At 40.2% G+C, this 12,733-nt stretch overlaps 1 protein-coding gene across 1 annotated transcript; it reads right to left on the reverse strand.

The window, feature by feature from the left end:
* Positions 1-455: 455 nt before the first annotated feature.
* slc39a7 (solute carrier family 39 member 7) lies at positions 456-11,432 on the reverse strand. Its single transcript, XM_026157115.1, has 8 exons — positions 11,101-11,432; positions 8,425-8,976; positions 6,784-6,952; positions 6,060-6,140; positions 5,789-5,923; positions 5,466-5,579; positions 4,522-4,718; positions 456-3,337 (listed from the first exon to the last, which is right to left on the reverse strand). The coding sequence occupies exons 2-8, from the start codon at positions 8,965-8,967 to the stop codon at positions 3,083-3,085; spliced, it is 1,494 nt and encodes a 497-aa protein (XP_026012900.1). The 5' UTR covers positions 8,968-8,976; positions 11,101-11,432; the 3' UTR covers positions 456-3,082.
* Positions 11,433-12,733: the final 1,301 nt, after the last annotated feature.

The following is a 12,733-nucleotide window of genomic DNA, read 5'->3' on the forward strand; positions in this document are numbered from 1 at the left end:
GCCAGGGGGGGTTGCAGTGACGTGCCCGTGAGCTCCGCCGGCAGCCAGCTGTGCCTGAGTGACCGAGCCCCAGGCCGAGAGGCCGAGGGCACCCCACCCCCGAAGTGGCCCGAGCGAGCCCCAGGCTCCAGGCTCCGACAAGCGGCCACCAAGGAGTGAGCCGGCGTGTACCTGGACGCCCATCCCCGGACACAAAGAACCACCAACGCACCGACGTCTGAGGGCATCAGTGAATGTATTCCTAATCTAAAACTGCAATTGGAGATAATGGATTTCGATAGTGGTTATCAGTTTCGACTGTTTAGCCCGGCTATCTGCTTCGGGCTCACATGTCACGTGACACCAAGGCACATGCACAAACGGATCCCTGTGAGTGCCTCCCACACCAATCTGAGATATTATTCAATGATATGGTCATAAACATCTTACACATAAAAATCTATAAGAACATAAAATTCAACACACTCTGCGTCTCTGTTTATTTACAGTGTGATGCCAACAGATTAGAATTCTGAAACTGGAATTATTTATACATTAAATTGCTGTCCTACAGACTAACAAAGGAATCACTTTATTAGGCTCGAAATCACTTCAGAGCGAAGTGATTTTAATTTTACTGATTGAATAGGTATCCTCTGTGTCTTCTGTGTTCTACTAGGTTGCAATACCAGCATTGTAAAAGAGACTTGGCACCAGATTACATAAAATATATAAAAATTAAATAGACATTTTCTGCATCACGAAATTAATACATACAAATTCTAGCAATGCAGGCACAGTTTGCATTGCTGTAAAATTGCAGCTGGGCTTCATTCTTTATGTTAGTAACTTACATCTTAACAAGGTGCACAAATAAAACATATAGCCCCAGCAGATAATCCAAATTTATATCACACTTATTATATGCCATAAATGAAAAAAAACTTCTAGATGAGCCAAAACTCAGAACATAACCTTATTCTGACCAAGTTATGTGTTCAGCATAAGTTACCATCGTGATTTATCCAGGCAGAAATAAAATAATTTTTGTAACACAGAAAATTATTGACTTTAAGATCAACACCTTGCTTTGTAGCAGAGCCCTCACACCAAAAGACAGCCTGTGTAGAGTAGGATGACTGAATTAATCAGCACAGAGCTAAATGTCATGTCACATTGTGACCTTATTGTTGTTTAAAGCTACCAGTTGTATAAAGATCAATAATTTTTTCACAGATTTCGTAGGTTTGCGTGCATCAACAGGCTGTTTGTTTTTGTTTCTAGCTTTTCCTCGTTTTAAAACTGCATTTTACGAAACGTTGTTTGAAGGTCGTGGAGCAGGAAAGACCAGATTAGATCAGCTAAGTAGGTCAGGTGGGAGTGACCTGTTTGATTGGTATGGTTTGGCTAAACAACAGAGTTGATCAAATCTAGTGGCAAATCGCAGAGCAGCCATATAAAAAAATGTTTATTTTGCCAAACAACTTGCCTTCTGAGTCTATAGTGAATTCTAAAATAACTAAATAAATAATTGCGATTAGCCATTTTGCCTAAACATGGTTAAATCTGGAGATTATGGTCTAAGGAGCTTGGAAAGAAAGTGACTGAACCCTCATCCAGGATCATTTTCTTATAAAGCCAAATGGCCTATTGGCCGTGCACCTCACCACATACACCAAGGTGTGGAAAAAGGCGTGGGTCATTCTCAGCAGAGGTTTTGGTTGAAACCATTGTGAAACCTTGGAGGTTCTCAGTCATCTAGGTCAGATTGTTCTGCCACTATCTACAACTCTTGTGAAATAAAAAAAATAAACCCACAAACACACAAGTGTGTTGCTTCACAAGTCTAGCAAATGTCCTTTAAGGTGCTTTTAACATGATTTGAGGACGTGAGATCTGTAAAGCACAACAAATGCTGCGCGAGACATCTCTTACTCCCTCTTGTGGTCTTTTCTGAAAATAGCCACAAAAAACATCTTGACACATGCTCAATCATCCAGGTAAGTACATCTCCACAAGTTGGTTGTGTTCATCTGAACGTTTTCTCCCACTGAAAACGCTACGTCCAGATGAACAGAATCAACTTTTGGAGAGTCACAAAAAACATTTCTGTGTTTGGTAACATCACTTCTAACAACTTAAAACCATTTCATTATAATCTTGTTACAGTCAATTACAGAACATACAGAAAAATCATCAACACTTTGAAAATAATTACCCTTTATTGAGGATTTCAGAACAGCTGCAAGTGTTTTATTTATTCTTTGTCATCAGCTGAAAAAAATAGTTTGGTTAGGAATGTGAAAACTGCTTCTACTTTAACAAACAACCAGGTGAGAGTTTAATAATTTCAGAGTAATTATGTTGCCATTTGTAGCACATGCGTAAAAGCCACATTCACTTTTATTGTGTGGAATGTAAAAATATTGAGATTGGGTACATTCAAACTAAACAGATATTAATCAAGTAGAACAGAGCACTGAGTCACTTCAGTGGGAGCCACACCAGCACTGTCTCCACTCTTTCACTCACCAAAGCTTGAAATGAACAGAAGACCTGTTACATCTTAAACTGATATGGATTCAGATGGAAAATGTTTCTGACTTAGAGGGAAGTTACTTGTCAGCTCAGCATGTAGTTAGATGGCGGCCGGATGGTCGATGTAGTGAAGATGTTAAGTTGATACTGAGCCGTTGTACAGAAAGAGTCCACATCCACGTTCTTCCCTTTCCCAAAAATCCTTCCACTCATGTTATTTCTTCCAGCTGTCAGTTTCTTTAGTGGAGCAGTGTTAACAATCAAGAAGTTAACACTACTCCTCTCAAAAACCACAAAGTAGTTATACAAATCAGGGATGTGCGCATGAACTGCTAAGAAAAACAGACACTACACAACAAAAACATTTCCACTTTCCATCAAGTAGTGGCGTTTGTGCCAAAATACAACTCAATTTAAAAAAAAAAAAGAAACAAACAAGGAAACACAGCTTTGACAAAAATAATCCACATGATCTCTACGTGAAAAGGCTTTTTTAACCGTTTGACCTCTTCTCTCTGTCTCTCCATCCCCTGTGCTGTAAGAAGTCTGTGCGCTCTGCAGCGCCTCACTCGTACTCCGCAATCAGCACCATCATGCCAACTCCGAACAGCAGGGCAAGAATTTCCATTAGAGACTGGCCGAAACTGGAGCGGCCCGCCAGCAGCTCTGGGAGCACCGTCACTGTGGCGATGTAAACGAACCCGCCAGCCGTGAAGGGCAGGATCCAGGCGGTGGCAGCGGCACCCACACCTTCAGCCAACAGCGAGCAAGCTGTCCCAGCCAGAGCTCCCAGAGCGGTCAGCAGCTGTAGACACATGGCCTGCAGGCAAGGAGGGAGAAGACAATGCTTCATTAATTTTCAATAGTTTTATATATATTTTTAAAAATCTTTTAAAGAGAACCAGAATATTTTGGTCCCCATTTTAATCCAGTATATAAATGTCTATTTTTGCACCACATACTAGGTAATCTGCACTAAAAATAAAATATATATATATATATATTTAATTACTATTGAAAAAATAATTTTTCTATTTTAAAGCTAAAACCAGAGATAGGAGTTTATTCAAATCTTACAATTAGCTTTAAATATGTTGCATATATTCCAAGAGTACAGCTGTCATACTGTGCATATATCAAAGGCTTTTATTGTGAAAGAAAGGTGCAAGAGGAAGCTTGTTTTGCATGTGTGGACCAAAGCAGCTTCCCTGTACATATCAGCAAAGAGCACAGCAGCATCACACAGTCAGGGTGAATTTGTACCAAAAATATTTGTTTGGTTTGTTTACTACTTTTTGTCCTTATCTGTACTCTAATTTTAATACCTGTACAGTACTCTGCTTTGGTAACTACTGTCCATGATGTAAATATGTCAAAATTGTGTGTTTCTGTTCCGTGTCTTGTTCTGTTTGTGTATGTGGTTTGGGTTTTTTTTTTTTTGGTTTTTTTTAAACTGCTGATACAACCAAATTTACCCTTGTGTGACAATTGAAGGATTCGTCTAGTCTCTCTATTTTCAGCACCACTATGGAGTTTTACAGTTTCACTCAGTTAAAAGCACGCTGAGAACTGTACACAGAAATCCAAGGACTTTTTGGCCTCTAATACCAAAATTCAAGAGTTTCATGGTTCAAAAGCACAGTTGCCAGTCAGACCACAGCAGGTTTTCCACTGTGTTTTATGGGGAAGGTGGAGCAGTGGCTTTACATATTTAATGACTGTGGATGCTGTTTGGGTTGTCATTTAGAGACTAAACTGACCACGAGACAAGATGTGTCAGTATGTGGGTGGATAACCATTTCCTGGTGAACACGCTTTACAGTTTAATTAGAAAACTGCATGTAGACAGGCTGTCTTTGTTTGAATAGTTCTTATTAATTCCTCCTTGTATGTAGTTGTTGTTTGCTGCTTGTTTATAATTTGTTAAGTATACTGACAAGTGTGTGTGTACACTGTGTCAACGACTTTGAGACTTTTTGCAGCTTTTTCATATTTGGTGGTTACCTTCCTCTTGGTGCAGCCAGACTGGACGAGGATGGCAAAGTCTCCGATCTCATGTGGGACCTCATGAAGCAGGATGGTGATGGTGGTGACGGTGCCCACAGCTGGACCAACCAGGAATGAAGCTCCAATTGCCAAACCATCAGTGAAATTATGTGTGAAGTCAGCTGCCAGGTTTAGGTAACCAGACACCTTGATATCTGCATTAGTGGAAGGAACAGTAAAGACCCGAAGAATATGTAAAGTGTTTAGTGGCTCATGGATTGATGCAAACAATGAGCTTTTTATGTTTCAAGATTCCCACAAAAAAAACATAAATAAGAACAACCCAAGAAAAATGTGAACATTCTTTCCTCTGACACGCACATTAAAAACTTGATTCCAAACAGATTTTGAAAGACCAAGAAAACATGTTTGCAGCTTGGTTCTGTTTTGTGTTACACACAGCTGATCTCTGAAGCTAAGCAGGGTCGGGCCTGGTTGGTACTTGAATGGGAGACTGCCTGGTACCAGTCTGTTCACCATCTCACATGTGAACATTTTCTGTTTTATCCTCAACTGCACATTTTTGCAGATTCCAGACAATCAAGAATCCAACCTCTGCGCCACGTTAATTCTATCCCAGTTCCATCTGAAGTGGGAATTTGGAAATTCAGAGTTCGCCAAAGGGGATTTTCCCCCTTAAAAAGTCAGAGCAGCCATACCACAACCCAACTTTACAATCCAAGATGGCAGCAATGGGAATAAACAGTAGAAAATGTCATTTTTACTACCACTATTGTGTAGTTATGACTCGTAAAAATAAGCCACACACAGTGACCAAGCTCTATCAGTGAACGTCCTGCAGCAGCATTTTTAAGAAACTCAAAGAAGTGTGGGTGTGTGCAGGTTCAAATTCTGTTTGAAATCAGTTGCTTCAGCACAGAAACTACACTTCAGTGCTTCACCTGTACTCTTTTTCTCCTCTTTCTTTGATGGTTTCTGATCTTTGCTTTCTTTCTTCTCCTTCTTCTTCTTTTCTTTTTCCTCCTCTCCATCACTGTCCTTCTCTTTGGTAGCAACTGAAAAAGCCACACAGAACAAAGTTCAAAACACCTACAGAGAATATAGCTGGGAAATCTAGTGAACATGCAGTTTTACAAAAAACTTCTGAACTGAAAACAGCAACAAAATAACATTTACTATATGCAGGAATCTGGTTTTGTACACAACTGATCTTTCAGGGCAATTTAAAGGAGCGTGATCAAAAGAAGAGTTTTCTCCAGCGTACCGTGAGAGTGTCCATGGGAGTGTCCGTGGCCATGTCCTCCCTTCAGCAGACGCACAAATTTTTCCACCACTAGGAAAGCGATGATCCCACCGAGAACCCAAAGACCCACAGACATCATATGACCGTGGGCCGCTCCTATACAGGTAGGGAATAGGGAGCACTGCTTCATGAGCTCTGCTTGGCTTTAGAAACGTTTTCTTTTAAAATCACCGGCAAATAACCAGACAACACACAGGCAACATTAAAAAAAGGAAATCCCATTAATGCATACCGTGAGAGTGGCCGTGGTCATGCGACTCTTCAGTTGCATGCGAGTGTCCATGATCCCCATCTCCGTGATGTGAGTGGGGCTCTGTGCAAAACAAATATGACACGAGGAGACGTCAGAAAGACAAAGTGAGGATCGTGCTGCTCTGTTTTTCTCTCTCAGCTGTTTAACAAATCTAAAAGTTAAAACCAACAGAGACACCGAGCTGCTCATTTTACCATCACAGGCAATTATGGCTTTGACAGGAGTGCCAAAGCTGTAAAGGCACCAGTATACCCTCCGCATGGGTCGCGTAGCACGCCGCCGCAACATCATCACGCAGTCACTTCTATTTAGCCGCTGCAGTATTCTCCTGAACGACAGGTGTCGCCACTTTGACAATAACACCACGTAAGTGCTGATACAGGAAGAGAAGAAGTCAAAACCAGACGCAAAGACTTTGCCCGACTACAACCTTACTTTTTTCCACAAAGTGTCATATTTTCTAACTGTTGCAACATCTCTCGCTGTATATATGTGTTTACTTTTTCAGTGCCCGACGTGCAAAATCACTGGACTGAATATCACTGTAATCAATTAAAAACTATTGTCTCTGTCATACGATCTTTGTAATTAACGTGAGCATATTTGAAACACTTTATAAATACTTAAAATCTTCACTTACATAAACTTACAGTAAAAAAAAAAAAGAAAAGAAAAAGGAAATGAGAATGGAACTCGTACTCACCCAGAGCATGTGGTATGAGGTGGAGGAAGGCGTCACCCAGCAATCCACCAGATGCGAAGCTCAGCAGCACTTTGAGCAGATTCTGGTGCTGGTCGCTGTTGGACTGAACTGGGATCAGAAACAGGATGAGGAAGGGAGCTGCACTAATGAGCAGGGTGGCTCCGACAGCCTGCAGACAAAGATGAAGGAGGGAGTTTAAATTTCAAATGCTTTGTATTCATGTGAAAGATAATCCTTAACTCACTAAAGAAGAAACATGAAGGAAAATATATAAAGTAGGAGAGGAAAAAAAAAAGGAAAGGATACAAATATAATATAAAATATAATATTCTGAGGTTTTCGGATCTGTCAGCACAGATCTGATGACTGGAAAACAAAACTAAAGAGCTTCTGACTCAGACAGATAAAGCACCAAGGAGCCATTTGGATGCCGACTATAACTCCAACTTTGTTCTTCAGTAGTAACAATGCACCACTGCAAGGCTGTGAGTCATTCAGGGAACAGACAGCGCATTCAAGTTCCTCAAAATAAGAAACAAACGAGAGCCAGGGAAACTCTTTAGAGAAGATACAGATAAAGGCACACAATAAGTTGCATACAGATATCACCCAGTTGTGCAAAACTCCACAATTCAATTTGTTATGAGATCATAACGAGTCTGATTTTGTCTCAAGAATCCTGCTGCTTTGCTGCACAACAATAATTTCAAAAGAATGTAAACCATGATCAACAGCTTGCAATAACAGACCTCTCACTACAAACTAAGGCTTTAAAAAGCAATTTCATTTATGAAGCCTTTGCTGCTTGGTTGGGATTGACACTTGGCTTGAGCATCATACTGTGTATCTCACTACCAGCTTTGTGATTGTATCATAAAAGTGTATAACAAAGGTTAGCGTGATGTTCTGAAGAGATTTGATGTTGTGCTGGGAGCGGTGGATTGCCATTTGTGGAAAGAGTGCAGTTTGCTTTTTATTATCACATTCTTGTCTGTTCATGCAACACATCTGAAGTAATGCCAATAAAGGTGTAGAGCGCTCTGACAGACCTACCTGCAGTCTAGGAACAGTTGCACAGTTTTGTGTAAAATGGCAAACGTTTTTCTTTTCAAGCATCAAGGAGATAATCAGAGAAAATAATCAGTGACATATTTTGTTTGATTTGTAAACATATTGTGATGACTGAATTTACAGTGCAGTAAAAGGTTGATGTTTCTTCTTCACACACAAAATGTAATCTGATTAAATACATGTGATTACTGGCGATGATAAATGGTAAAATGAACATTTGTTAATTATCTAAATAATCTGTGTATTTTCATATTCTTTTCTAAACTGTTTTTTTACTAAAAATAAAGTGTATTTAACGAAAGGACTTATACGAGTATAATAATATACTTTTCCTTAGGCTGTGGCTATGACGCATTTATTTTTATTATTCACAGAAAATTTTGAATCTGACATTTGAAGCTGTGGTTTACTGGAGACAGACGTTTCTCGTCTTCATGCTTTATAGAGTTTTACTGAGATGTGAACATTGTATCAACGTACTCAAATCATCAGCAGGAAAAACAGGTTTATGCCACTATGATTAATTTGTCTTCAAACCCAACTGCTGAACCTAAACAAGCAGTCACTCACCTGTGTCCAGAGCTCCACCATGTTCCTCTTCTCTTTGCCCGCCTCCCTCTTCGTCCTCTCCCCTCCGTGTGAGTGCTCGTGTCCACCTCCCTCCTTGTGTACTCGAACAACATTCTCATGATGAGCATGATCATGTCCGTGATCGTGAGTGTGCCCATGTCCGTGATCGTGGCCGTGATCGTGAGTGTGCCCATGTCCGTGATCGTGGCCATGATCGTGAGTGTGCCCATGTCCGTGATCGTGGCCGTGATCATGAGAGTGGCCGTGGCCGTTTCCGTGATCGTGGCCGTGATCGTGCTCCTCTTCCTGCAGGTTGGCCTCAGCGCTCCACTTGCTTGCTCCATGGAACATCTTCACCTGAGAGCCATGGGAGTGCCCATGGTGGTCATCCTCGCCGTGTGAGTGGCCGTGGTGGTGGTGATGGTGGCCGTGGGTATGTCCATGGTCACCATGGGAATGGCTGTGAGCAGTGGCTAAATGGGATGCTAACAACAGTACTGCAGATGTTGCCAATGTCAATGCCAGCAGACGTACACAGCCCATATTAAAACCCTGGGATGTAGAGAAAGGAGAAGAAGACATCTAATAAATAAAAACCCAGCAGCATCAAAACTGAAGCCAAAGTGAGGGTGAAGAAACAGACTCTAAGTTTAAACTGTCCAACCAAATGACATTAAGGAAATCTTTAAAGGTTTGATGCAAAATTAACTATGAAATTCCCTTCTGTGGACAGTTTCCACATCCTTAACAACAGAGGGTTAATCTGTTTGTAACACTGCAGTTTAATTTTCTTCAGGCTTAAGATTAAGGCTGCTGACAGACAGGGAAATGCAGCTGATCAGGGTCGGGTGGACCACACTTTGAGTCACTGAACTGGACCTCATGACTCTGTTTGTGTTGTTATTGCCTTATTGAACAATTGTCAATGAAATTGTAATACTTTACTAGTCTCATCTATATTAAGCAGTTTAAAATGCAGCTTGGTAACCAAGCTAGCATCAGCTGATAACTACCACCTTCTACTCCAAATATAGTAACTTCCTGCTCCTTTAACAAGAAGAATCCAAGACCAATGGGTGATGCAATAATGGTTATGTTCCTCATTTATATACAGTTATGGCTGTAACTCAGAGGGCATGTTTACATCTACACTCAAAGCTTCTCAGTTAGTCTCAGGCCGTCTTTGTAGAGCCTACGACGTAACCTGTGTAAGTTGCTGAACTCTACTGGCATTTATGCTTGTGCCTGGTGCATTATGTGTTAATTTCTTTGTGGTCATGTCCTGATGTCTTATATATGGTGGTTTGTTAGAACCAGATACAATGTTGGGACTTCTTTCCCTCCTGGGTGCCCACCCTTTGTTTTGATCATTTCTTGCAAACATATTTGTGTTAAGCTTTTTTCACTTCTTTATACATTCCCTTTTGTTTCACCAGTCTCTCCCCAGGAATTTGCTGACATTTGTGAGTCTTTATATTGATGCTATGATTAGTCCTATTCCTTATAGTGAGATAATGATTGTTATTCTCTTATTGAATTGACTGTACTCAACAGGACAGTTAAAACAGTTGTGCGCTGCGTAGAGCCGATGTGTAGTTAGGTGCATGTTTGGTTGTAGGTTATAGCATAGGGTTCAGAGGGGTTTGTGGTTATGACGTAGGTTTCCTGTTGAAGCACAAATCCCCAGTCACTCTTTGTTGCACTGTCTACGCATGTACAGACAGTGCAACAAGTTATTGAGCATAGTCCTCCTCGATGTTATCTTTATTTAATCAGTAAACATCTAGCCATATTTTAGGATCACGTTCTGTTCATGGTGAGTTTAAAAATCACAAGAAGAACAGAATATGAGTCAGAATCAATCTTTGGCCCAAACAGTTTGTGTGACATCCAAGGTATTTCAAGAGGAAATTAGAAACTACGCATGTACAGACAAGTTACTGCAGAAACGAGCACTTTCTTTAAATGCAGGATTCGAGCTATTCTCCAAGATCTGAGACGTCAAAAAATAAGCCTTAATAAGCCTAACCTATTAATATATGACTACGTATGTCATTCCGTGCGTCTTAGGACGCATTTCCAGTAAGAAATGGGATCCGCACCAAATGTGGCGATTGATCAGTGAACTGATCAATATAACAGCGAATTATCCTTAATTCATCAGAGTTTGCATGAAGCCGTTGCAACTGTCCACTGCTGTGACTCCAGACTGAAGCTCTTCAAATTAAAAAGCAAACTTTGTAGCTTGTTTTTTTGTGCTTTTAGCTGGTTTGCTTTGATATAATACTGTAATACATCGCTGCATGTGTATGTATGTGCACCAGCATCTGCTGATGTGTGCTTGCAGCCGTATCATTTTAGCTGTGACGATATAATGAAGTGAAGGTAATCGGACTTTGACTGAGCTAGCTTTGTCTTCTCTTGTGATTGTTTATTTGCTCACTGTTTGGTGGGTGAACGTGGATAATCCCTGTGGAGAGCATCAACTTTAATCTCAAAGTAAACAGCAAAAGCCGCTCAAAGAGGACCACTGACCGCAGGTTTCAATTAGCTGTTAGGAAAGTCTGCTAGCTGGCTAGCTAGCTAGTTACTAAACTTGCTAGCATGTTGCTGCAGCAGAAGCAACATGTCTGAATGCAACATGATAACAGAAAAAAATAAAGATTAAAATCTTACCAGATCGTGCCAGATATCACCGAGTGTCGGCCACTTGATAACCGTCTGTCCTGGGTTCAGAACTACCAATATTTCTGCCTACGTTGATGATGCTGGTGGCTGAGAATAAGACGTGGCATTTACTCAACTAAACTAAACGAAACCTCGCGGGAACGCGTTCCATTCAAAGTCTACCTCCGCCTTTCGTGGTGCTTTTGAGACACCTTTTTACTCACTACTTAGATTCAATTATATTTTATTGCCTTTTTAAAGCATTATAGTGGCATATTAAAACGTTTAACTCAACATAAAAAGAGTACCATTTCTTCTAATTTAAAGGAGATAACCAAATTATCGCGAGATATGTGATACCGACAGCACCAACCCGGAGACAAGGAGGATATAAACATCGTGACTCGATTAGCTGAAGGTTTGTTTATTTATGTAAAGGAAGGAGACTTTTTTATGATAGAGAGGGAGTCTGTCACGACATAAATAAACAACAACAACAACAACAACAACAACAATAATAATAAGATTATACACATTTATATTTTATTAATTGTCAGATAACTTTTATTTAAAAGCGGAACATAAAAATAAGTTGCTTTAAATCCAATGATAATAATCGTTTGATGAAGCAGTCATTACTGCATTATAAATCGCATTTTTTTTAAAAAGTAATTAATTGAAAATAAATTTCAAAAAAATCTACATTTTTAATCAGGAGGACAATGCTTTTGTCATTTAGGTCCTAAAAGTTACTTACAGTAAGACACATCCCTGACATATGCTGACCTATTTTAACGAGTTTTTGAAATAAAAGGCAGATGTGGTAAAATTGGCAGAAAAGCTCAACTGCTGAATCCTAAAAGAAAAAGGAAAAGAAAAAAATACCCAGAAACCCCCCCCCCCCCCCCCCCCCCCCCCAGCTTATTATGCAGTGCTTCACTTTCGCACTCAGCACGATAGGTTATGACTGGTCGGCCGGTGTGTTCTGCCAGCATCTAAATGTGACGTTATTGGTCAGAGACGCTTTCACACCCCCAGTTTCTCTCTTCACATTTCTTATCAGCGGCCTATTTTAGGACCCATCTTATTTATACAAACAGGATGAACAGCCTGTGTTTTTTTCTCCTCTCCTGTCACGTTTCATCTTCAGGTAAAATTATCCCTTTTTATTTCTGTAAAGCACGTCTGTGCTGCAACAGCTGTTATTGTCCTTTCTTCCTGTATAACGGTACTCTGATGCTGCGTTTTTAGTTTTACTTTCGTCTTTAATTTTATCATCTCCTAAATTACAATTATTTACACGTAGGAGGAAGTTAGAAATAGCTCATAAATGCACTGCTGAAACATCTCCTCCTAATTTAGTTAATATTATTGATATTTAATCCGCAGTTATCACGAGGAAAAACTGCTGACATTGTCAACCCGTTGATATCGTCACACGCAGTTCCCATTAATGTAACTAAAGTGGTTGTATATCAGCAACAAATAGTACTACTACTCCTTCTTGTGATACGGCTGCTACTACTATTGAGTTTAAATGAGAATATTAGTACATCATTTGTTATTATACCATATTTAAACACCGGGGGGCAGTGTAGCCAACAAAGCGACAATCTGCTATTTCAACCTGAGACAGTCCTAT

This window comes from Astatotilapia calliptera, chromosome 22, assembly GCF_900246225.1.
Source record: "Astatotilapia calliptera chromosome 22, fAstCal1.2, whole genome shotgun sequence".
Taxonomy (NCBI): domain Eukaryota; kingdom Metazoa; phylum Chordata; class Actinopteri; order Cichliformes; family Cichlidae; genus Astatotilapia; species Astatotilapia calliptera.